The sequence below is a fragment of the Cannabis sativa genome, chromosome 3, assembly GCF_029168945.1.
Source record: "Cannabis sativa cultivar Pink pepper isolate KNU-18-1 chromosome 3, ASM2916894v1, whole genome shotgun sequence".
Taxonomy (NCBI): Eukaryota; Viridiplantae; Streptophyta; class Magnoliopsida; order Rosales; family Cannabaceae; genus Cannabis; species Cannabis sativa.
In genome coordinates, this window is record NC_083603.1 from 47,980,882 (window position 1) to 48,004,693 (window position 23,812).

At 32.7% G+C, this 23,812-nt stretch overlaps 1 protein-coding gene across 3 annotated transcripts in view; it reads left to right on the forward strand.

Annotated features, from left to right (window-relative positions):
* Positions 1-22,668, forward strand: part of LOC115709686 (serine/threonine-protein kinase ATM) — a 41,412-nt gene extending 18,744 nt beyond the window's left edge. For 2 of the 3 annotated variants that reach the window (XM_061112003.1, XM_061112004.1), the window contains 48 exons: positions 171-353; positions 1,317-1,438; positions 1,534-1,603; positions 1,714-1,841; positions 2,065-2,206; positions 2,380-2,718; positions 2,838-2,884; positions 3,045-3,237; positions 3,476-3,700; positions 4,332-4,403; positions 4,654-4,723; positions 5,105-5,222; positions 5,365-5,488; positions 6,008-6,145; positions 6,240-6,317; positions 6,803-6,850; positions 6,952-7,056; positions 7,248-7,334; positions 8,491-8,802; positions 8,912-9,021; positions 12,112-12,178; positions 12,257-12,331; positions 12,827-12,949; positions 13,395-13,559; positions 13,647-13,745; positions 15,192-15,343; positions 15,457-15,658; positions 15,742-15,789; positions 16,564-16,647; positions 17,032-17,115; positions 17,269-17,349; positions 17,534-17,623; positions 17,704-17,766; positions 17,870-18,010; positions 18,129-18,185; positions 18,338-18,397; positions 18,526-18,620; positions 18,706-18,814; positions 19,203-19,292; positions 19,615-19,694; positions 19,770-19,848; positions 20,416-20,462; positions 20,543-20,642; positions 21,131-21,262; positions 21,437-21,571; positions 21,672-21,737; positions 22,176-22,316; positions 22,472-22,668. In XM_061112003.1, the coding sequence (XP_060967986.1) occupies positions 171-353; positions 1,317-1,438; positions 1,534-1,603; positions 1,714-1,841; positions 2,065-2,206; positions 2,380-2,718; positions 2,838-2,884; positions 3,045-3,237; positions 3,476-3,700; positions 4,332-4,403; positions 4,654-4,723; positions 5,105-5,222; positions 5,365-5,488; positions 6,008-6,145; positions 6,240-6,317; positions 6,803-6,850; positions 6,952-7,056; positions 7,248-7,334; positions 8,491-8,802; positions 8,912-9,021; positions 12,112-12,178; positions 12,257-12,331; positions 12,827-12,949; positions 13,395-13,559; positions 13,647-13,745; positions 15,192-15,343; positions 15,457-15,658; positions 15,742-15,789; positions 16,564-16,647; positions 17,032-17,115; positions 17,269-17,349; positions 17,534-17,623; positions 17,704-17,766; positions 17,870-18,010; positions 18,129-18,185; positions 18,338-18,397; positions 18,526-18,620; positions 18,706-18,814; positions 19,203-19,292; positions 19,615-19,694; positions 19,770-19,848; positions 20,416-20,462; positions 20,543-20,642; positions 21,131-21,262; positions 21,437-21,571; positions 21,672-21,737; positions 22,176-22,316; positions 22,472-22,549 (5,454 nt within the window). In that variant the 3' untranslated portion in view covers positions 22,550-22,668. The remainder of the gene's footprint in view (positions 1-170; positions 354-1,316; positions 1,439-1,533; positions 1,604-1,713; positions 1,842-2,064; positions 2,207-2,379; positions 2,719-2,837; positions 2,885-3,044; positions 3,238-3,475; positions 3,701-4,331; positions 4,404-4,653; positions 4,724-5,104; positions 5,223-5,364; positions 5,489-6,007; positions 6,146-6,239; positions 6,318-6,802; positions 6,851-6,951; positions 7,057-7,247; positions 7,335-8,490; positions 8,803-8,911; positions 9,022-12,111; positions 12,179-12,256; positions 12,332-12,826; positions 12,950-13,394; positions 13,560-13,646; positions 13,746-15,191; positions 15,344-15,456; positions 15,659-15,741; positions 15,790-16,563; positions 16,648-17,031; positions 17,116-17,268; positions 17,350-17,533; positions 17,624-17,703; positions 17,767-17,869; positions 18,011-18,128; positions 18,186-18,337; positions 18,398-18,525; positions 18,621-18,705; positions 18,815-19,202; positions 19,293-19,614; positions 19,695-19,769; positions 19,849-20,415; positions 20,463-20,542; positions 20,643-21,130; positions 21,263-21,436; positions 21,572-21,671; positions 21,738-22,175; positions 22,317-22,471) is intronic. The other variant, XM_030637852.2, reaches the window with a different exon arrangement.
* Positions 22,669-23,812: the final 1,144 nt, after the last annotated feature.

Consider the following 23,812-nt stretch of genomic DNA (forward strand, 5'->3'; position numbering starts at 1 on the left):
ACAAGTCTCAATTCTTATAAAAAATATTAAAGTAAAATATGGACATAAGATTATGTGTTAACTTCTATGTATTTACTAAGATTTAGTGTTGTCATTTCTTTTTTATGTGTCTTAACTTTCTATATTTTCTGTTGAAGTTTTTCATTTTCCAAGTGTTTGTTTTGTTTTAGATAGCTGGTCAACCATTGCCAATTCTGGTGAAAGATCATTTCGTGCAGATCTTTTCAATTTGTATGGGATTGCATTGCAGTAAGGCATGTGGGGAAAAAGGAGTGGTTGTGCTTCAGAATTCAATTTTGCATCTTGCACAAATATCTGAGAGTGAACGAGACACACTCATAAAGAAACATATGGTATGCACCTACTTCTATTTAGTTATTATTAATATTATTATTTTATTTTCTTAAAAATGATGAAGTTACTTTAATGGAGTCATTGTCAAAATTTAAGTTAATTACCACTTAGCGAATTTGATATCTTGTTTTTTTTTTTTTTCCATATAATTTCTGTTTCTTGACAGAAAGTAAAGCAAAGAGCATAATTATTGATCTCCATTACTTATGCAACTTAAGTTCTGAGTAAACTCACTTTGTAGTTGTTAAGGTCCTTAAGGATGCCAGCATAATGCTTTAATGACTTGGTGTGGAATACAAATTTGAGAGAGATTGAATGATCTGGAAAATTGTGACTGATTTATAAGCTAATTTATGGATAAGAAATCGCGAAAGACAACACCTACAAGTAGGCTTGAACTAAGGAGTAGACTTTGCTTCTTTTAAATTTGAAATACAAAAAATATTCAAACTCTTAATTTAAGTATGACCTATGTTACGTAAGGAAACATTTCAGATAGATATTTTGAATTATTTAGAAAGTATTCAGATAATTCAACAAAATGAAAACCTGATGTTGTCATGTTGATCAGTTATCTTCTTTTACAATTTGCTTTGTGTATTCCATTTTGAAGTTGCAAGGATCAAGTAGTAATTAGTCTAATCCAAGGAGTTGAAAACTAGACTTAATGGATTAAAGGAGGTCTTTTATCTGATTTAGAGTTTCACCTTTCTATCTTTGAATTTATTTATCATATTATATGAGGTGGACAATCCCTGTAAAGCAGGTTTTGATGTAATCAGAGTTTGATTATCATGGAATAAAAGATTTGTTTTCTCTCTTAAACCAGCTGATAATATGCCTGACTAATGGTCTACAAAATGCAGTCTTCTTTGATCTGTCAGGAATTGTTCTTCATAACTAAGTAGGTGTTGTCAAAATTACTCTTGATTTTTTTTTCAACATTTCTGCTTCTTTGTCAGGTATCCATCGTCAGCCATATTTTGTCCCTTGCATCAAGTGCTTCAGAACCTGCTGTCCCATTCTTTTCTCTGGATATAGTGGGACGAGCAATTCGAACTGTTGTTGATGGTTTCCTGGAGATGTCAGTATTTTTTTTTATTTTTTTTTAACTCTTTTAGTATTTCTTTCTCATCTATCTATAAATTCTGTTGAATTGTTTGGTTTGGCCGTGTGCAGGGACGATTGTCCTACACGCGCTGGTGTTATTGACAAGATTAACATTTTTCGTGGGGATAGAGTTTTCATGGTGATAATGCATTTATGTTGTTTGTTTGAGATCCTTCTCAGTTCACTTCTCTCTTTCAGTTCTTGCAGCAAATGCTGTTTGTGAAATGAATTACTTTCTTAATTATGCAGTTTATTCTAGAGCTGCACTATAAAATTACCGCCGCAGTGCATTATAGGCATAAATGCCATCGATTGGCAGGCATTCAGGTGCTTATCGATATACTTGGTCACAGAGTTGCTCTGTCAAGCACTTTCAAGTGAGTGTACAATATTTACATTTTTTATTAAGCAAAATGCTTGCTCAAACTCTTTTTACTAATGTTTAGTGATTTGTTTTTACTTATTAATCATATTAATCCATGTGCTATTTTAGCCTCAACTTTATCGGCAGTTGTGTTATTTTCTTTATTAATGTCAAGTTGAATTTTCCTATTATGCTCATTGGTATATTTGATTCTTGTGAAATGATTGTTCATGCAGTTATCTTTTAAATTTGGTTGGGCAATTCATTGGTTGTGATGCCTTACAAGATCAGTGCTTTCACATCATATCTGCATTGCTAAATACAATCAACTATAACCCATCCAAAGAAATGATAACTGTGTTGGGCGAGCAACTTCAGGCAAGTATCTCCTATCCATTCAATAAGTTTTTTTTTTTTTTTTGGTTCTGCTGTTCTTCTCTAGCATCATTTGGTCTCATTTTTCTTTTTGAAAAAGAGACAAAGGTCAATTCATGGACTGACCTCCTCCCCACTTGTCATTTGCTCTCATCTGATTATGCCATTTGTTACAGTTTTTAGTATCAAAGTTGGTGGCTTGTTGCATTCCCTCTAAAGCTAATGGAGAGCAATCTGGAACTAAATCATCTCAAGTTTTACCTCTGCTCCTCCAGCTGACTGTGGATTCTGATCCATCTCTTCATGATTACATCAGTGTAGCTCTATTTGATCCATATATAATTCCTGCAATCAATCTTATGTACATCAGAAGAATCATGCTCCTTAATCTTTGTTGTTTTTTATTTTTTTGGCAGGAATTGGAACCGTTTCCTGAAATAGATATCTTTGATAAGGTTAGAAGGTTTCTTAAGGAAATAAGCCAAAATTACTCTCCAAAAGATCACTTGTTGAAGGTATGTTGTATTGATGTTGTTGAATCTTTTTATTATTAGTTTTTTCGTTTGGGGTAATTCAGGTGCTATTTTATAATTTTCTCTAATGAATTTTCTGCTATACTATTTCTCTAATTTAGTTGGTGAAGAGATCTTGCCAACTTCCGCCAAGGTTACTTTTGTCAAGGTAGTTTGTCCTTTTTATGTCTCTTCCATCGGTCGTTAACAAGCTTGAAGTTATAGGTGGGAAGTAATATAGGGTCACCGTTAAGAATGAGCAATTGTTTGCTGTAATTTAAATGATTCAACTTTTCATTATACACTATTACACTGTTATATTCTTGTAGTCTACAAGCACTGCACAAGAAGTTACTTTCTGAGGACTCATTTCAATGTGAGAAGAACACTGAAGATCTGATGAAAGGTGGACGGTGGCACATTGACAATGACATTGTTTATGCTATCTGGACACTAGTGCGCATTTGTGGCTCAGAGGATGGAAGTACAGCTGGAGCATTGGTTTCTGATTTTATTTCTAGGGTAATGATATGATTTATATACGCTTGTATATCTGTTTATTATTATAATTTATTATTTTTTCTGGTTTACTTTGTTATTCTCCATTGAGTTCTAAAGCAATTCCATAATTTCTTTTAATGATTTTTTCTCAATATATATTTTCAATAATTTTTCTTAATGTGTGTGTATGAGTATCTGTTTATTATTGTACTTCCATATTTTTTGAGACATGCTCTCTTGTTCTTCAACTCGAGTTCAGGCTGGTATTGGTGACCCATATTCTGTTGTCTTCCATCTACCTGCAAGCTATGGGGAGCTCCATTCCTGCAGAACTACTACTAATCATAACTTTTCGCCAGAAGTAGGTTTTCCTATGGATACTGGCATGTCTGAAGGTCTCATGGTTACACTTCTAAAACTTTTAAAGAAGTATCTGCTGGATGATTCTGTTAAAATAGTAGATACTGCATCTCAAGCTCTTCGGGTGAGTTATGTTTTTTTCTTCCCCTTAGTCTGTTAGATGATATACACAACAGTAAATGAATTAACCTCTGATTACTTTGTATTGAATCTTGACAAAACAAATATACCATTCAAGAGGCTAGAAAACTATCCAAGAGCAGTTCTCAATTACAATATTCCAGAGTAATTTCCGCAGCTCACACACACTGCACTAATAGAGCAACAGTCTCTCCAATCCCAAGGCCTTATTGAAGATAGAAGCAAAACCTCAAACTATCCTTGCCATAAGAAATACAAAGAAAATATAAGTAACGTGATAATAGTGTAGAGCTTCCTATGTGAACCAAATAGGAGGCTTATCATTTGGAAACAGTTGCCTTTCTTTATCACATTCAGAGTACCAGGATTGTCAGTCAATTTGTGGAATGATTTATTTGCTAAAAGTGTCAGAATCAATAGCAAGGTTTCAATAATTGGTAAAACAAAAGCAAGGAGAATCTTTGTGCTTGGTTGTCCCAATTATCAAAATAGTTGTACAAATAAAATATTTATTTGTCTGGTCTGGTGCATATTTGTAGTTCTATTTCTTTTTTATTTTTGGTGATTTCGGGATGTAATTATTAACTGATCCCATACTTGATTTTCTTAATCAGGGAATACTTTCTACTGAAAGGGGTCAGAGAACTCTGAAGTCATTTGATGATTACGAGAGGTCGCTTGTTGAGGTGGCTGTTTATGCATTTTTTGTCTGGTTATATGAAGGGAATATAAATATACATGCACATATATATAAATCATACCTGTTACTTAATTCTGTTGCCTTTCAGCCTTTTGATTGAGTGAGTGAACAATCTCACAGGTCATTGGCCAAAGGGTCAACGATGACTTACAAATTTAGTTCTGCTGCGTTTGTTCCTTCTAACCATTTTATTGAGGCCATCCTGATGGAAATTAGTTTGTATAATTAAAATGCAGGTCCATTCTAAGGGTATAAGTCTTGAGATGGTAGAGAAGTGCCTTTCAGATTTAGAAAGAAAATTTGAAGGTACTGTTGCTTAATGTGATGATTGGAATTGTCATGATTGAAGTGAAGATTGCAATATATGAGGATAAAAATCCTATTTAAAGAATTTTTGAGTGTTAACTTTCACTACATTAATTCTGTGCCAATAAAATTCATTTTAAACTACTTCCAAGATTCTCCTGCTTCTTTCTAACCAAAGTTATTTTCATTTGCTTTTACTGGTATTAATCAACTTCTAATGACTTAATGAGAAAAATAAAATTAATGCTAAAGAAAAATCAAAGTCATGTATCTGTGCTTTTATCTGTCATTCTTTTCTGCTCTCTATGCTGTTATTATTTTGTCTTTCATTTTATATGTTTGTTCGAGACACAATTAGTGATTCCTTAAATTTCTCATCAGCGGAAGCAATTTCTGTGGGAACTTCAACTTTATGGGCGACACATGGTAAAACTTTTGAGACATGGATTTGTCCACTTGCCCATTTGCTTTGTGGCTACTGCACAGATGTAATTCTAAGGTATTATATGTTCTTCTGAAGTTTGTGTGGTCTATCTAGATTTATTATTATAATTTATTTGAAAGCATTTGATCATACAATTTGTTTAGCTTTTTATTTGAATACAACAACAAATTTATTAGATTGTATTTCCGGCTTTCAGATTATGCCAAGAGATTGTGTTTTTAAAAGTTGAAGTTGCAGAGCTTCTGTTACCAAGTATTTTTGTAAATCTCGCCGGGAGGAGAGACTTAGATATCAATCTTCAACGATTGATATCCTTACAGGTTTTTTTGTTTTTGTTTCATTTCTTTTCATTAGCATATTTCTTGTTCTCCTAATATTTCATGTAGCTATAATATTGCTGAATGGTTGTTGTAATTTTTTTTCAAAAGGAATTGTAAGTTTTTTAAAAGAAGCAACCTTTGTATTAAATTTAATGCTAGGAAACAGATAACTCTAAACAACTTAAGTTCTGATTTCTAGGAGACAAAATAACTATTGAAGAGTCGAATCTTTCACAGAAAGAAGAAATGTTATCAGTCAACAGTCTATATAAAATCTCTTTTTTGTTATGCGTATATGTGGTTTTATTAATAAAATAATCTAGTTTATAGACTTTGGCAAAAGTTGGATTTGCCTTGTCTACTTCTGGAGCAGGAACAGAAATTCATTAATTTTCTCAGCCTATATTGTTCAACTGATATTTGGGTGAAACTTTACTAGTCTCTTGCTGCATTCTTCTACATATCTGCACATTATTAGATGGAAATGAATTGAATATTTTATCTTTGCTTTATATGCAGGTGCAAGAACATATTTTTACAGAGTCTAATAGATTAATGAAGTCAATTCAAGTCTTGCTGAATGCCTTGAATGAACTTCGATTATGTTATGTCACGGAAAGATCTTATTGTCTACCATCCAAGCAAGGAAGTACTAAGGTTTACCATATTATATTGTTTTACAGAGGTTTTTTTTTTTCTTTTCAAGGGTTCTTCTCACAATGCATACATCTTTCTGTCTTAATGTGCCAAGACTTCTAGCTATGGCTCTAAATCACGTTCCACTTCTGGAAAGGCTACAATGACATTGTCGACTTCTTTGTGGGATAAGGTAATTTTTCATGCAAGTATGCATGCAACACATTATTTTGGTTGGCTTTTGCTTTTTTTGCTGGAACTGGCTACAGAAATAATTTGGCCTTATGTTTTGTTTAATGCATTAATATTTCAAGTTCATGACCTGGCTATTAGTTTCTGTTACTTTATACATCCTTCATCCTTGGTTTTTCCTATGTGGAGTTGAAGACTTTTAGTAGATTCTTTTTCTTTTGTATTTTTGACCACTTATTTGTATTTTTGTAAACTTTAGTTGTCTTAATTCAGAAAATATAGGTATACTCTGGTTCTTAGTGAACAGGGGCTATAGACACAAACAAATAAAGAATACAACATCAGGAAACTAAGGCATATTCACAATTTGGAACAATTATCTATGTACAGAAACTACTAAAAACACATTCAGTTTTTGAGTCTTGTGCTTGTTTTGTGATACTTTGTTGCTTTCTATCTCATTTGCTAACAAGTTTATGTTCCCAGGTGTTTTGGCTTTCTATTGACTATCTTGCTGTTGCTAAGTCCGCAGTTGTGAGTTCCGCTGCTTTCCTACTCTAGTTGAATATTTCTTTTTTTGTACTTCTGGTGACCTTTAGACCTGCATTTGTTAATTTCAATTAACATGTGTATAGATTTGTGGCTTGTACTTTACTTCTGTGATGTATGTGGAACAATGGTGTGAGGAGCATTTCAAGAGCCTAACACTGGGCAGTCCAGATTTTTCTGACATTGAAATGGTTAGTTGCTAAAAGATAACATGTCATACTTTTCTTATTTTGAGTTTCAGATGATGTTGAGAATATGTTGCTTAAAAACTGGTGCATCACTTCTTTTCTAAAAAAATAAAACTGCTTGTATGTTTAGCTTGACATATTATCTGGTTTAATACCATTTCTCTAATCTGTATTATTTGGTCTTTTTGGTTCAGCTACCTCAACATATTGAGATACTTGTCTCAGCAGTCACTCATATCAATGAACCTGACAGCTTATATGGGATCATTCAGTCCCACAAGGTAAGCAATACATGTCAACTTATCTTTGAATGTAGATAAAGGTAAGTAATACACTAAACAAGCTTTGCTTTGATTAGAGAGAGGTTTTGAAGAATGCCATGTCATCACTAGTCCATCAAAGTGCCAGATTGCACGCTTTTAAGTTTTTAGAATGCCAGAGCCGCAGCGTTATGGTGGCTGTGAGACACATATATAAATAGAGAGATACTATCACGTATATCTTAGTACTTTTTTACACTGCTATACCTTTTGAAGTTTGTGAAGCTAATAAACAAATTACAAGTGTTCTAGTACAGAACATCTATATCAGCTTAAGCCAACATGAGCAGAGAAAAGAAGCTAGTTAACGATTCTTTGTAGTAAAGTTAGGAGAGAAACACATGTCAATTGTAGTTTTTCTTATTCATTCATCTCTTGATTAGTTGATTGCATGATGTTTTGTATGCTAGCATGTTAGAATGTGGAAATATGGTTTGCAAAGTAGAATGAGGTGCGTGGTAAGAAGCATGAGTTCCATCTCAAAACTAATTGGTGATGAATGTAGTATCCCACACTCTTATAAATGGTTATAAGTTTCCAAACACTATCAATGTCGGACTCTCTAACATCCTTTAAGCTGGCGACTGTTTTTGCTCACCGATCTTTGATGACTCCATCACCAATGTGGTTTAGGAAGTAGAATGAGGTTTATGGCAAGAAATATGCAGTTCATCTCAAAACCAATTAGGAATGAGTGAAGTAGCTCACACTCATATAAATGGTCTTAAGTTTCCAGACACTATAGATGTGGGATATTCTAACGACTAGGTTAATATCTTACCTGATTCTATCCCTTAAATCGGAAACGATAACAATAATGATATCCTAATCTATTACAATAGTAGGTTACCCTTATTTTAGGAGATCGGTTTTAAATTGGAACCCCAAATAAAAGGTCTTAATTGTCCTTGTATGTTCCATTTGCCAAGGTCATGTGAAAAGTTAGAACCTTATCACCTGAATTCTGATGGACATCTATGAAAGAGTGAAAGTCTGCTTTGCTCAAGTCTTTTGCAACCGTGATTTTTCTGCTGTTATAAATTCATGAAATAAGCATGTGCTCATGGTTGTTCTTTTTTTTTTTTTTCTTTTTCCTTTGGGGTGATGGCATTATCAGTTGACCTCTCAAATAACTACTTTTGAGCATGAGGGAAATTGGGGAAAGGCTCTTGAATCTTATGACCTACAAGTGCGATCAGCTGCCTCAGTGCAGATGGATTACCGTTCTAAAAAGCCACTACTAGAACAGACTTTGCCAACACAGAATCCAGCAACTTCTGCTTTGGAAGATCAGATGAGAAAGCCTTATAAAGGTCTTATTAGGTCTTTACAACAAATTGGTTGTATGCACATGCTGGATTTGTATTGCCAAGGGCTGACTTCAAGGCAGGGTCATTTTCAGCATGATCTAGAGTTTACTGAATTGCAGGTTTCCTAACTTAATATTAATCTTTTCCCTTGTCTTTGAAATTTTAATTTTTTTTCTTTAGTTGGTGGTGTATTCATCATCTTTCGTTTTGGCCATCAATTATCTGCAGTATGAGGCTGCTTGGCGTGCAGGAAACTGGAATTTTTCCTTGCTTTACATGGGAGATAATTCATTGAGTCAGCAAACTAAAAGTGGTCATTTCAATGAAAATCTGCACAGGTACAATGAGCCATCAATGTTTTTTATTTTCTTTTCTTCAGTGTAATTGTACCTAGTAGAACTTATAGGCAGGGGTGAAGCTAGGTGTAGACTAGGTGGGACGGTCGCCTTAGCTGAAATTATGGGACCGTCCTAAGCTATGTGGAGCTTAGGTGTAAATAGATTTTTTCTTAGGCCTTTATACAAATACTTCTCTGCTCAAATAATATTAAGTTTGTTCGGTGTGGTGGTAAATTTTTTTTTTTTAAATAAATTTAAGGAGGTTGCAAGTTCAACACTTCACATCTTCATTTTTCTTTTTTTGAAAAAGAACTAAAATATTATTGTTGAGATTTGAACTACCTAACAATTGTGTAAGGTGAAAATATAAAATGTCATTCCATAAAACTCACTTTAACATAATTAATAAATATTTTATTATATCTAATTTTATAATTCTTATTAAAATTGTGAAGTCTCAGACATGATATAAAAATATGTAATTGTCCCACCTCAATTTTATTTCTTATTTTGCCCCTGCTTATAGGGCATAGATTAAGGAGTGTTCATCAAACTACTCACACCACACAAACTGCGCACACCACACTAAATGATGCGGTTGTGAACCTTATAAGGTGCAATGCGGTTTGGATTTTTTTTTAAAAAGAGACAGGTCAAATGTCTTAGACTGACCCCGTCCCAAGTTTATAACGGGGTCATTTATGGCGGAGGAAAAATGTAGTTACACAATAGAAAAATAAAACACAAAACTATGAACATAACGCTAACAGAATAAGCCCCTAGACATTAAAACTATCTAAAACCGTAATGGTTTGAAAAATTAGTGAAAATTAAGTCCCAATTCTCTAAGAAGATCTTGAAAAGTAAAGCTCTTAATGCCTTTTGTTTTGTAAACCTAAGTTGCTACCCAGAATTTAACATTCTCCTAAAGGTTTCCTACATAATTCTTAATACCATCAAAGATTCTTTGATTTCTCTCAAGCCAAACAACCTAAGGAATAACCAGAATGGCTACTGTCCATAATCTAGAACTATCCCCTTAGGTTTACACAACAACATCAGTCTACACGAATGGGCCTACACCATGGAACACCAAACTCTTTGAGCAATCTAATCCACACTGCAGTGCACTCTTCCAGAAATACTAATTTTTTTTAATATAATTTATACTTTTATTTGACTTTTAGTTTGGTTTGGTCAACCTTAAATAAGTAAACCAGTGGGAAGTAAAAGAAAAGTTAAGCTTTGGAGAACTACAACGTTAGCACTGTTATGGGCGGTGTAGAATGAGAGAAATAGCAGAATTTTTGAAGGTCAAGAGAGATCAGCAAACTTTGTCTGGGAGAGGATAAAATTTTGGACAGCCACATGGATTTTTAAAACCAAACATTTTGAGGCTTTTTCTTTCCTTGACTTAAGCCGGGATTGGAGTGTTTTGTTGTAAAAACTTGTGTTTTCTCTCTTTTGTTTTCATTGTGATAATTTTTTGTATTCTTACAATTTATGTACCATGGTTTTCCTCCGCCACAAGTGAGGCTTTAATATTATAGGAGGAGACCAGCCATATGGCCTCCTCTTTTTTCAAAAAAAAAAAAAGAAATATGAATTAGTTTAGACACTATGGTTATATACATTTGTATTAATAGAACCCAGGGAGCATGTTTTATAGATTAATTAATACTTTACGTAAGTATATGATTTTATTTTTTTTTTCAAAAAAAATATGCACATAATATATAATAGTTTGTACGAAGTTGATGTCCTTTGGGAGAAGGTTAAAGTCTGGATTGCAACATGGGTCTAAAAGACAAAATCTTTTAGGGTGTATCTTTTCAAGACTTGACTAGGGAATGGGTTTCTATTTCGTATTAGTGCCTTGGTATGAGGATATAGACATAGGCCTAAATGTATCGGGTTTTGAGCTTATTCTGTATTTTATGCTTTTAATTTTTCATGTTTATCATGTTACTACGGCTTTCCTCCGCCATAAGTGAGGCTCCTGAAAGGCCTCCAGTTACATGTGTATTCCCGTAGGCCCAAACAAGGAAAGGTTACTAGTGCCTTGAGTGGATAGTGTTTTTGGTGGGCTGGCATTTAGTTTGTTATGTGAGCTATGTTAGGTTGTGGCTGGTTTCAGTGGATTCAGTTGGATATAATAAAATAAATAGTATGTAGTGAGTCTTTTGTGGGTGTGGGGAAATTGGTTTAAGCTTGTAATAGCTAGGGAGAGAACAAGGCTCTCGAAGTCCCTGATATTAATATACCAGTACCATTTTCAGCATTGTCTCTTCTATTTTTCTCTATTTTATGCTACTGTAACTTTAATTTGGCAGCATTTCCTGTCAGCTCCCTAATAAACTTGGGAGAATCTCAGTCTAAGACAAGTGACCTTTGTCTCTTTTTCGAAAAAAGATAAATAAATAATAAAATATAGTTTGTACTGTATTATTTATTGACTTATTTATGTATTTTATATCTTAGTTTGCTATTATTTTATTGTTTTGTTTGAACCTTTTTAGTTATGAGTTTTGTCTATGAATTATATGATGAAATTTTATTACAATGTTTAATTGTTAAATTAGTCGGCAATTAGTGCAAACTGCCACTGCATTTTTGTGATGCAGTTTGTGTGGTTTTGAGGTCTATGCAGTGAGGTTCAAAAAATTAGCTAAAAACCACACCACAAACACTGACTTGTGGCGGCTTTTTGTTGTTAAGAGAGATATTTCTAGTAAAGAATATTGGGGATTTTGTTGGTCAATTAAACTAGCTGTTTATCTTCTTTTTTTTTTTAAGAGGGAAGGGGGAAGCTTTATGATACATTGGTGTTATGCCATTTGAAATGAACAATTGTCAAGATGTGGCATTTGCTACAATCTAGTTGATGAAACCTGCTTTAGAACTATAATTCACCATACTTGATTTACGGTTTACCTACATCAATACCATGCCTGAACACATGGTTACCTGCTATTTATGGTTCCTAAGTTTAAAAGATAGTTTCAGAACATCAATTTTAAGGAGAAATACCTTGCACGTAATTCATTGACTCTGTTTCTTACGATGTCTTTGCTTTAATACTTGAAACAGCTGTTTGACAGCATTGCAAGAGGGAGGCTCTAGTGATTTCCATAGAAAGCTAAGAGAATCAAAGCAGGTGCTTTTTGTGTTGCTTTTGTCGCTTTTTGCAGGAGTTTTGATTACCTAGAAGTTTACTTATGCCTTAAATGATTAGGAACTCGTGTGGTCTGTTTCTCATGCAAGTGAGGAGAGCACTGAACACATCTACTCATCAGTTATTAAACTTCAGGTACTAGTTTGCCTTACTTCTTAAGGTGAACACTACTTCCAAGATGACAAATTAACTTTTGAAGTATGCATTCGTTACAACTTCTCGTGCATTATGCTTCTTAATATGCTCTCATTAGTGATAATAGATTCTATATTTTGATTCTATTTGAATAGATCGATTATTGTAGCAATTATGAACAGTGACTGCAACATATCCAGAAATCATTGTTAGGTTATCATATTTGGATAAGAAAACTCAAATTTTCTAGTTACTAAGCTACTAATATGTCACTTTTCTCTATCTGTGATTCAACTTCGTTATTTATCTAACCTTCTGAAGCCATGAAATTCCATGAGAACTAATATCCCATGTTATATTACATCCCAATGGAAAATACTAAAATTTCTTGTCATATCCTAGGTTTCTTGTTCTTAAGTACTATACTTTTTACTCAGATCCACAATATATTGTTTATGCTTTTGTTGCAACGCTCTTATTCTGTAATGTGTGCAGATTCTTTATCATCTTGGTATTGCTTGGGATCTACGATGGAGAGGATCTCCATCTGAAGGATTAAAATTCTCTTCAGAAAAGCAAAAAGGGATTTCAGAACCTGTGATTCCAACGGTGGACCAGGTAATAAAGTTTTTATAAGTCTATTTCTCGTAGCGCATGCCTAGTGCTTCCATCTTTGTATGAGAATCACTTAGAAATGTGGGATTTTAATATGGGAATATATAATTGTGATAAATGGAAATAGAACTGTGTCTCATTATTATCTTATTTACCTATAGAGGTTACTTGAACAAATTCTGCAAACAAAAATTCTTTAGGTGAAGATGTTCTTGCCTTTTGTTTTCTGGTGTGGACTGAAATTTTTTAGTTTAATTATATACCTGCATAGTTTATGGATAGGCAAACTTAGTTAACTTTTGTAAATAGTTCTAATTCTAGTAGAATTTAAGTTAGTGTCTTTTTAGGTATATTTATGATGTGACACGGTTCTATGCTGCAATCATAGCAGAAAAATTTATGGTATCACATTATTGACTAACAACATATGCTTTGAAAATTCAATTAGTTGTCGTGGCTGAACAGAGATTGGAGCTCCATTTTGGAAAAAGCACACCTACATATGAATTTGATAGAACCATTTATAGCATTCAGACGAGTTCTACTTCAAATATTAAGCTGTAAAGACTCTACGATGGAACATCTTTTGCAATCAGCATCTACTCTTCGTAAGGTATGGAAGCATTTCAATGTTAGGGAAACTGATCTGAACCCCAGTTTATGATGCCTAAATAAGCTTGTGCTCCTGTTCTTTTGATAGGGTTCTAGATTTTCTCAAGCTACTGCATTCTTGCACGAGCACAAGCTCCTCAGTGTGGAATCACGAGAGCAATATTCAACCTTATATTGGCTTGGACGGGTACAAAAACTCTTCCCTTTCTATATCTTTTTAGGGTTACTGATTTGAACTTTATGACCTGTATGATTCCTGGAATTCTTGGGGCCAGGTTTTCTTCCCCTCTCTTTGTAGACATTGCATAGTCGATTGCATCTTAATAAACGAACTTTGTGTATTTGTATTATTTCTTCCCTTTTCCCTTTTGTTTTGTGTTGTTGCAGTGAAATAGTTGCGTCAAACCCACAAAGAAAGCTAATTTCCCTAATATTGTACTTCCATGTTGTATGCAATTGGTGTAATATTTTTCTTCTGCTTTGTGAAAAGTTTGAGATTGAGAGTTTTCTTAATTTCCTGCAAGTCTTGAAATGAATTTTCCCATTATATAATTTGTTGTATCTTCATTGTTATAATTCTATAATTAGTGTATATAACATTTTATAAAAAATAAATAAATATATAAAACATTATTGATATTTAATTGTTTTTCTGAAGAGAATATCTCCTTATATGGCCTTTTACTTTTTTTTTTTTCTTTTTTTAATTTTTTCTGTATTATAGTTTTATTTTTAAGTTGGGGAACCAATATCTCAACAAATAAGTTAATATATTTTTGGCAAGTTAATTCCCAAAATTTTCTTTTGCCAAATTGGTCCCCAACTTTGATTTTCTTGACAGCAATAATCCTCTACCATTAACACTACCAAGAAATTAAAGTTGGGGAGCCAATTCGCCAAAAGAGAAGTTTGGGGACCAATTTGTAATTGTGTGGGGGACTTGCCACACAAAAAGCCTACCAGTTTATATCTTTCCTCTCTTTTTTTTTTGTTTGCTTAAATACCAATTTACACTTCTCTCATTAGTTAAATACCTTAACAAGACACTGTCATGTATTTGAAAAATCTTTTGATCAAATTTATTATCAATGTAACCAATTTTTATTTTATTTTAATTATATAGTACTATATATTTTCTTCTTAGTTCTTTATTTAATTTGAAACCAATAGCTTTTTGTGATTTTAGGTTTTTAATTAATTCAAATTATTTAATTATTTTTTACTTTCAAACTTGAATTCTAATTCTTAAAAAAGTAATATTGAAATTTGATTATTTATTAGATACATTATGCCATATATATAGAGATATTTTGATCATATTGAAATTAAATTTAACCAAAATTATGCTCAAGGATGTTTTTATGTTGATATGTCATATAAAAAGTAGTGTTTTGATATTAACTAAATAAAAGGGGTATGCTTTGTAAATTTTACTGAAGCAAGCAAAAGGGTAGTAAATATGTAAAGGGTACAATGCCTAACTTGTATTATATCTTGTGCAATATTTTTTGTAAAAATGTGATAATTTACTTCTTATTATGTTTGGGCTGTCTGCACAAGGCAAAGACTTGTCACTCTTTTGTATTTTTTCTTCTTCTAATTTGTTCTATTTCAAAACAATGTTTAATTTCAGCTTGAAGAAGCAAAGCTTTTGCGTAGCCAAGGACAGCACGAGATGGCTATCAGCCTTGCAAAATATATCTCTCAAAATTACCAGTGTAATGAAGAATCTTCAGATGTATATCGCTTGGTTGGGAAGTGGTTGGCAGAAACTAGATCTAGCAGGTAATTTGAACTTTGAAGTATTTAGTGAATCATTTCCAATGCCACATCATAATGCTGATATCTTTGTTTTGTATTTCCTTTTCTTGAATATTATGTTGGTGATGACAATTCAGCTCAAGAACTATTCTCGAAAAGTATTTAAAACCTGCAGTAGCACTTGCTGAAATTGAGAAGACTACAAACAAGAAGTCTGTAGAAAGACAGGGCCAAACTCATTTTCATCTCGCACACTATGCAGATGCTCTTTTTAGGAGTTACGAGGAAAGACTTTCTTCTAGTGAATGGCATGCAGCAACCCGTTTAAGGAAGCACAAGGTAACTTGATCTTCTCCAGAAATTGTATCTAAGTTACATTATCTTAATAAGTAATTAACAGAAGTGAAATGTTGGTTTATCAGACTAGGGAATTGGAAGCGCTTATTAAACGACTGAAAAGTTCATCAAAGGTAAGTTCAATTTGCTCTTTATTTCTTGTGTGTGTGTGTGTGACTATATCCGAAGTTTAATTTTATTGCCAAAAACATTAAACCGTAAAGGGTTTTTTTTTTTTTTTTTTTGATAATCAAAATACAAAATGTCTTTGTTTTGGTCACTAACGTCAATGAAGGGATGTTAGGAGCTACCTCAACATTAGGGGTGCGTTTTGTTGGGTTAATGAAATAGAAAAGAATCAAATTTTATTAATTTCCTATGTGTGATTGCATTTTAAAGTATTGGAATATTATTCCAATGGAATGGCTTCTTCATTATTTTGGTGCAATGACTATTCCATTTTAAAATGGGTAGAAAGATCATTCCAAAGCAAAATGAATATAAAATATATATATCTACTTTTTATATGCTTATTAAATCTAATTCCATTCCTATTCATATATTTTCATTCATTCCAACCAAAAGTACCCTATGAGTACCAAGATTTGATTCCAAATTCAAGGCTTATCATGACTTATTACAATTTGCGACTATGTGTCTTGAGTATCCTTTATCAATAAAACCGGTTTGCTGTTTTGTTTATTAGAAACAATTTGCAACTATTTATATTAGAGCTTCATTTAAGAGAAGCTGACATGCTATCATCAGAATTCTCGCTTTTATATTCCAATCAATTCAAGATCAATTAATTTGAAGCATTAGACTTCACTGTTGATACCATAATGATGTAAGTTTCTCTTATGCTTTTGTTTGAAAAAGGTATTTTATTCTCTCTTAATGAATTGTAGGGGGATAAGACAGACTATTCTGTAAAAATACAAGAGTTGCAGAAGCAGCTTGCAATGGACAAGGAAGAGGCTAAAAAACTGCAGGTAGCAATCGAATTAATAATTTGGGCTTACTTTTAATACAATATATAATTTTTTTAAGCCGAGAAAAAATATCTGATACAATTTTTTTTATACATATATAATTAAGGGGGAAAGAATATTTTCATTTTATAACAATAGCTAAAAATATTGTCTTCATTTGCACATATTTTATTTTTACATATTTGTCAAAGAAGACACTGGTGAATGTAATTTGTAGGATATAATTTTCTCTTCAGATTAAACTCGTGCTTAGCCTAGCTAGCTAGTTATAGTTATGATTTTCCCAAGGTTAACTTAATACTACAGGTTGACCTCTATTCTTATTTCTATCTTCTAGCACTAAGCTTAAGGCTGCGAAATTATATATAAGCAAATCTATATCAGGTTGACAGGGACAATTTTCTTAGCCTAGCATTGGATGGATATTCACGCTCTTTGGTTGTCTGTGACAAATATGATGTAAAAGTGGTATGTACTTTTTTCACGGATACTTTGGTATTATTGCCATTTTCATTTATATTATACACTGCTGTAAGTATATGATTTAGTGGAAAGGACTACTCATAACATTGTCATTGTTGTAATTGTTATTCCTCAAGAAACTAACTAGTGTGCTTACAGATATTTCGACTGGTTTCCCTGTGGTTCACTCTATCTGATAGACAAGATATCATAGATAACATGCTCAGCACTAGTAATGAGGTACACAACAGATGAAAGGATAGTCTTTTTGTTATATTTAAGATATTTGAGCTATTAAAATACTAGAAGTCTAGTGTAAATATCCTGTACAACTAACTAACTACAAGTTATGATCTCCATTTGCTTATCAGATCTTTGAAAATATTACAAATGATAGTTTGTTGCTTTTTCAAAATTATGACAGGTTCAGTCGTACAAGTTTATACCTCTAGTATACCAAATTGCTTCAAGAATGGGTAGCTCAAAAGATAGCTCTGGGCCTCAGACTTTCCAGGTTAGGGTTTTTCTTTTCTTCCTTTTTTATTCTTGAACTGTTCTTTAGTCCTAATGCTTTTTAAACTTTGGACTTTGCAGTTTGCCTTGGTTTCTCTTTTGAAGAAAATGGCCATTGATCATCCATACCATACAATCTTTCAGGTATTGATTTTTATGTTTCTTGGTTGAAGTTGCTAGAAGTTTATTTGCATTGATTGATTTCCTTATCTATTTCTCTTGCGGGATGGGGTGGGGTTACCTCTAGCTTCTAGCACTTGCCAATGGTAATCGTATTAAGGACAAGCAACGCAGTAGAAACTCATTTGTGGTGGATATGGATAAAAAGCTCGCTGCAGAGAAACTTTTAGAAGAGCTGTCAGCATATCATAGATCTATTATCAGACAAGTAACTTCAATTTTATTTAATTAAGTACTTTTATATTTGATATATAGTTTCTTATCTATATGAAAAAGTGTTGTTTACATTCTCACAGTTATATACATGTATTCATCAATGAATGTAGATGAAGCAAATGGTGGAGATCTATATCAAACTAGCTGAACTCGAAACAAGAAGAGAGGTTGGTGAAATAGAAAAAGTGGTTTTTTTAGTCTATTTAAATACAGTAGTCTAATTATGTTTATCATAATGGAAAATCTTGTTGAAGAAAAATAAGTTTTTTACAGATACAATTATGTCTTGATATTAATATATGTTTTTGCCTGTAAACAGGATACAAATAAAAGGATTACCCTACCTAGAGATTTGCGTAATCTCAAACCATTGGAACTTGTAAGGAAGAACTTTTACCTGAAAAAATCCCTTTTATCTGATTACTGAATATTGCACAGAACTTCTGCAAATGCATTTAAGCTATGCTGATTAGTTACAGATTAATTTGAATCCTGATTTGCTTTTAGGTGCCTGTAGTGACAGCCACCTTTCCAGTTGACCGCAGTTGTCAATATAGTGAAGGCTCTTTTCCATTCTTTAGAGGATTGGTTGATTCAGTTTTGTATGTCTTGGACTTTTGAAAATACTTCACATTCTTTCTATATGTACTATACTCACTAGTTAGTTTCGGTTGATTTACTGCACAGGGTAATGAATGGTATAAATGCTCCAAAGGTGGTTGAGTGTATGGGTTCTGATGGGCGTATGTATAAGCAACTGGCGAAATCTGGAAACGACGACCTAAGACAAGATGCTGTAAAAATTACTCTTGGTTTTTTCTCTCTATTTGTCTAAAAGTTCCTCCACATAAATTTTCACCAACATATAAAATTGGGAAGCCTTAAATACTGATGCAGAATAATCTTTGACAATTTACTGAACTCATCAAGTCCCTTTTGATATCACTGGTTTACTAGTGGTTTCTTAGTATCAGTTATTATGAAAGGACTTGCTAGTCATTGCTATTGGATCCTGTAATATAATCCCCTAAACTTTTCTTATGGGAATTCCAAATATTTTTTGGAATGGAAGTTATGCATATTGCATGTGTGTGTGTGTGTTTATTATGAATATAGGAACAAATTATGAAACCTCTCTAGTGCTATTGGATTTATATTGATAAAAATCCTCCCAATGTTTACAGGTAATGGAACAGTTTTTTGGTTTAGTCAACACTTTTTTACAAAACCATCGGGACACATGGAAAAGAAGATTAGGGGTGCGGACATACAAGGTATTTTCATTCCAATTATATGCACTTTTCACTTTGTTGAGATATGGTATTTTAAAATAGAAGATCTGGGTGCTTTTGTGTAACACCAAGCATAAGCCTCAACGGTGCCCTTTCGCCCATGACTATCTTGGCTTCATACATGACAAGAATTCTTTGAGGAACACATAAAGAATCATAGTGTACAATACAGATGAGTAATGGGCACATACCCGAGAGCCAAAAAGTCCGGCCAAAAGGAAAAATGGTTGAATGAGGACTTGAAGCATGGTTATAGCATTTTGTCTTTACATGTTAATTCTGAATTATTAATTTAATGATATAGGTTGTTCCTTTTACTCCAAGTGCCGGTGTTCTTGAATGGGTTAATGGTACTCTTCCTCTTGGCGAATACCTTATAGGGAGGTACGATTTTCAATGTTATAGCTTTTATTTAACAATGCTCTAGTGGAATAACTGTTTCATCCGGTCATTTTTCAGTATGAGGACTGGAGGTGCCCACGGTCGATATGGAGTAGGTGATTGGTCATTTCTCAAATGTCGAGAACACATGGCAAATGTAAAGCTTCTTGTAATCTTTATAACAATAGCTGTCTGTACTGTGTATGTCCTGTTTTCTACCATAAATATGTGTATCAGTGTGTGTGTATATATATAACCCAGTAATTATTCACAAGTCCTTAGTTTCAACATTTTATGTTTGGTCTATCCATATTTCACTTCATTTCTTTATGAGATTTGTTGGCTGTTGTCTTCACGCATAATAAGATATGTCATTTGTTTTTGCTCTGCTTCCATATTACCAGTTTGGTTATGAGCGTATTAGTTTGGAGAAACAGCTATTAATAAAATGTATTTTACTAATGCAGCCTCTCATAGGAGATGACTGTAGTGAAACATTGTTTGACACATGTATATTTAGCAAAATTATTAAAAATACTGGTGAAAATATAGTGGGAAAAAATGTGCAACCACTCACATAACAATGAAAACGATGGTCACGTATCTGTAGATAAAGAAGTTTGGATGTTTAATATATTCTCCCTATAATACTCTTTCAAAATGTTCGTTTTAACACGCGGAAAGAAAGGACTAAAAAACTAGTGTTGCTTTGATGTTTTGACAGGCAAAAGACAAGCGCAAGGCTTTTCAGGAAGTTTGTGAGAAATTCAGGTTTATCCTATTCTTTATGGTAAAAGTTTATAGTATTCAAAATAGGATTTCTAACATGCATTATAATGTGGACTGTGCAGGCCTGTCATGCATTACTTTTTCTTGGAGAGATTTTTACAACCAGCTGACTGGTTTGAGAAAAGACTTGCATACACGCGAAGTGTGGCTGCGAGTTCAATGGTCAGTGCTGTCATGTTATACTATTTTTTTTCACTTGTAGAACTGGCACCTTTCCTAAGAAATTGGGATGTAAGCATGTATTGCTGTTTTTTCAGAACATGCTCTACTGTGAAAGCTAGTGCAACCTGATTATTTATATATATATATATATATATATATATATTTATATATTTTTGTGGCAAGTACAACCTGATTATGTTCAATCCGTACATTTATGCTGCCTTATCCTAAACTAATAAAATATATTTATATGTTGCAGTAACTGTTTAGAAACATTAATAGGCAACGTGCACGGATAGGGTATATCTGTTATTCCACTATTTGTTTAACTAACTAATATATAGTTATACACATGTTGTAATTAGTAAATATTGTGTATAAAGTAACTGGCAATGAATTTAGTTTACTTCGTACTGATAAACGAATAACCTATTAGCAATTATATATGTAGGTTCATTAATCATTTGATAAAGTTGCTCCTTTTACAGGTTGGGTATATTGTTGGCCTTGGTGATCGACATTCTATGAATATCTTAATTGATCAAGCCACGGCAGAAGTTGTTCACATAGATCTTGGTGTTGCTTTCGAACAAGGCTTGATGCTGAAGACTCCAGAGCGGGTTTGTACTTATTATTTGGTTACATTTCTTTTAAGTTTTTATGAATAAATAAAAACTAGCTGGACCATAGTAAAATAAGTGAAAGAATGGAGATCACAGATGAAAATAACCCCTTTATAATTAAAATTTAAACTTACATAAAACATGGCTCTCTGAGCTATCTTGTTTTTCCAGGTTCCTTTCAGGTTGACAAGGGACATTATTGATGGCATGGGTGTAAGTGGAGTCGAAGGAGTTTTCAGAAGATGTTGCGAGGAAACACTCTCTGTTATGAGGACAAATAAAGAAGCACTGCTGACTATTGTTGAAGTATGTTGCATTAGTAATTAATAGTCATTTTCAGAAAAAAAAAAAACAAAAATTCTTTTCTTTTTGTTAATTTGAAATCTCATGTGAGAAATTTCTGCAGGTTTTTATACATGATCCTCTGTATAAGTGGGCTTTATCTCCTTTGAAGGCTTTACAGCGTCAGAAGGTAGTTTCCTAATATTGTATGGAATATGCGGAATTTTCAATTACGGGCTACTTCTTTTTTGGGAGAGCTTTGAATGTTATTTTTCTCAATTTTGAGGACTATCTACTAAAAAAATTAAACAAAATCTCAGAATGAGAAGAAGCAAGACGGTTCTGAGTCATGTGCATATGCAATCTAATTCTAGCATGCTTGCTGTTCATCTAAGTAGAAAATATAGGGTTGAGGAGTATTCAATATTTCACTAATGAATTGTGCAAAAGCATAATGTTTTAACAGTATACTGCCTTACCAATGAGGAACAACATAATCAATAAAGTGGTAGGTGCAATGGGGTGTGGGAAATTGATAAGACAATCTCTTGTCTGTCAATGGTGCCAATTATTCATTAATTATTCCAACTTTGCCTTATATGCTTGTTTTCTTGTCATCCTTGATTAGGAATCTGATGATGATCTAGAGGCAAGCTTGGAAGGCTCTCAAGATTACGAAGGGAACAAGGATGCGGCTCGCGCACTGATGCGAGTTAAACAGAAACTGGATGGATATGAAGAAGGTGAAATGCGAAGTGTACATGGGCAGGTAACTTTCCTTCCCCAGTCTAGCCTAAGATCTTTTATAGGTTTTACATTTGTACCAGTAAATGTAGCCAAAAACAGAACTGGTTAGAAAGTCATGTCTTCTCCTAGTAGGGTTGGGAATCTGATGTTTGGCATTTTGGAAATTTCATTTTTCAGGTTCAACAATTAATACAAGATGCTATTGATTCTGAACGTTTGTGTCAAATGTTTCCTGGATGGGGTTCCTGGCTGTAACTTTGTCAATCTCCCAATTTCGTTCATTGTCTTAGCTTTAGCAACGATAATTTTGTGTTGTACAGGCGGCTTTAATTGTTTTTCCCCATTTATTTATTTTTGAGAAAATGTTTTTTTTTCTTTTTTTTTTTTTCAAGAAGAGCATCTTACGGCGTACCATTTCACTAAATTAGTAATGGAACTAGGGCTCTTCGCGGCTATTTTAATTTTATTTTAGTATAATAATTTAAAAAAAAATTACTTATAAAAATAATAAATAATAACTTAAAAAATTAATCTAATATATAATAGAGAAATGCTAAAGGGCGCCACCCTCTTATGTGTTAATATCGCTATTAATTTAACTAAGAATCGGGTCCCATATAATTTAATAATATATCTCTTAGGGAGTATCGCTAACCAATCGCAACGCGACATGTCGAGAAGGTGCTAGGCACCACTGGTGCCTTATAGCAATGCTCTATATAATAATATTAAAATTATACTATCGAATTATTTATTAAAAATAAAACTTAAAAAATTTATTTTACTTATTAAGAATTTTAAAATTTATATGAATAATATATATAGAATTTTAAAATTTTCTAATAAAAAATTATTAATATAAAATAAAATAAATAGGATAGTATAAAGAAAAATTAGATTATTATTATTATTATTATTTAAGTAAATACTCTTTCTCGTAGGGGTGGGCATCATCCAATCGAACTGAACCGAACTAATTCAATCTAATCCAATTACAAAAATTTGGATATCCAATTACAATTGGATTGGATTGGATGCTAAAAGTTAGATTTCAATTGGATTAGATTGGTTATTGGATGTCAATCTCAAAATCCACTTAAAAACCGATCCAATCCAATTACATTTATATATATTAAAAAATTATTTATATAATAAAAAATAGTGAAAAATATAATATATATTTATTAGATTTTTTTGTATGTTAAATTTGTAATACTTGATTGTTTTGTGTATTTATTTTCATGATATTTTGTTATATTTTATTACTTAGAAATGTTATTGTTTTAATTATTTAAAATTTTTAGCTACATTACATTTGTAAGAATAGTATGTATATGAAGTATTAAACTTAAATAGAAGGTGATATTTAGTTTTTACGTATTTTTTTTCTTCATATTTTTAAGTAAAAATTGAAATTCAGGTGTATAATTGGATATCTAATTAAAAAACCGATCCAATCCAATTCTTGGATTGGATTAGATTTTGAGGTCTAATTGGATTGGATCGGATGATGATTTT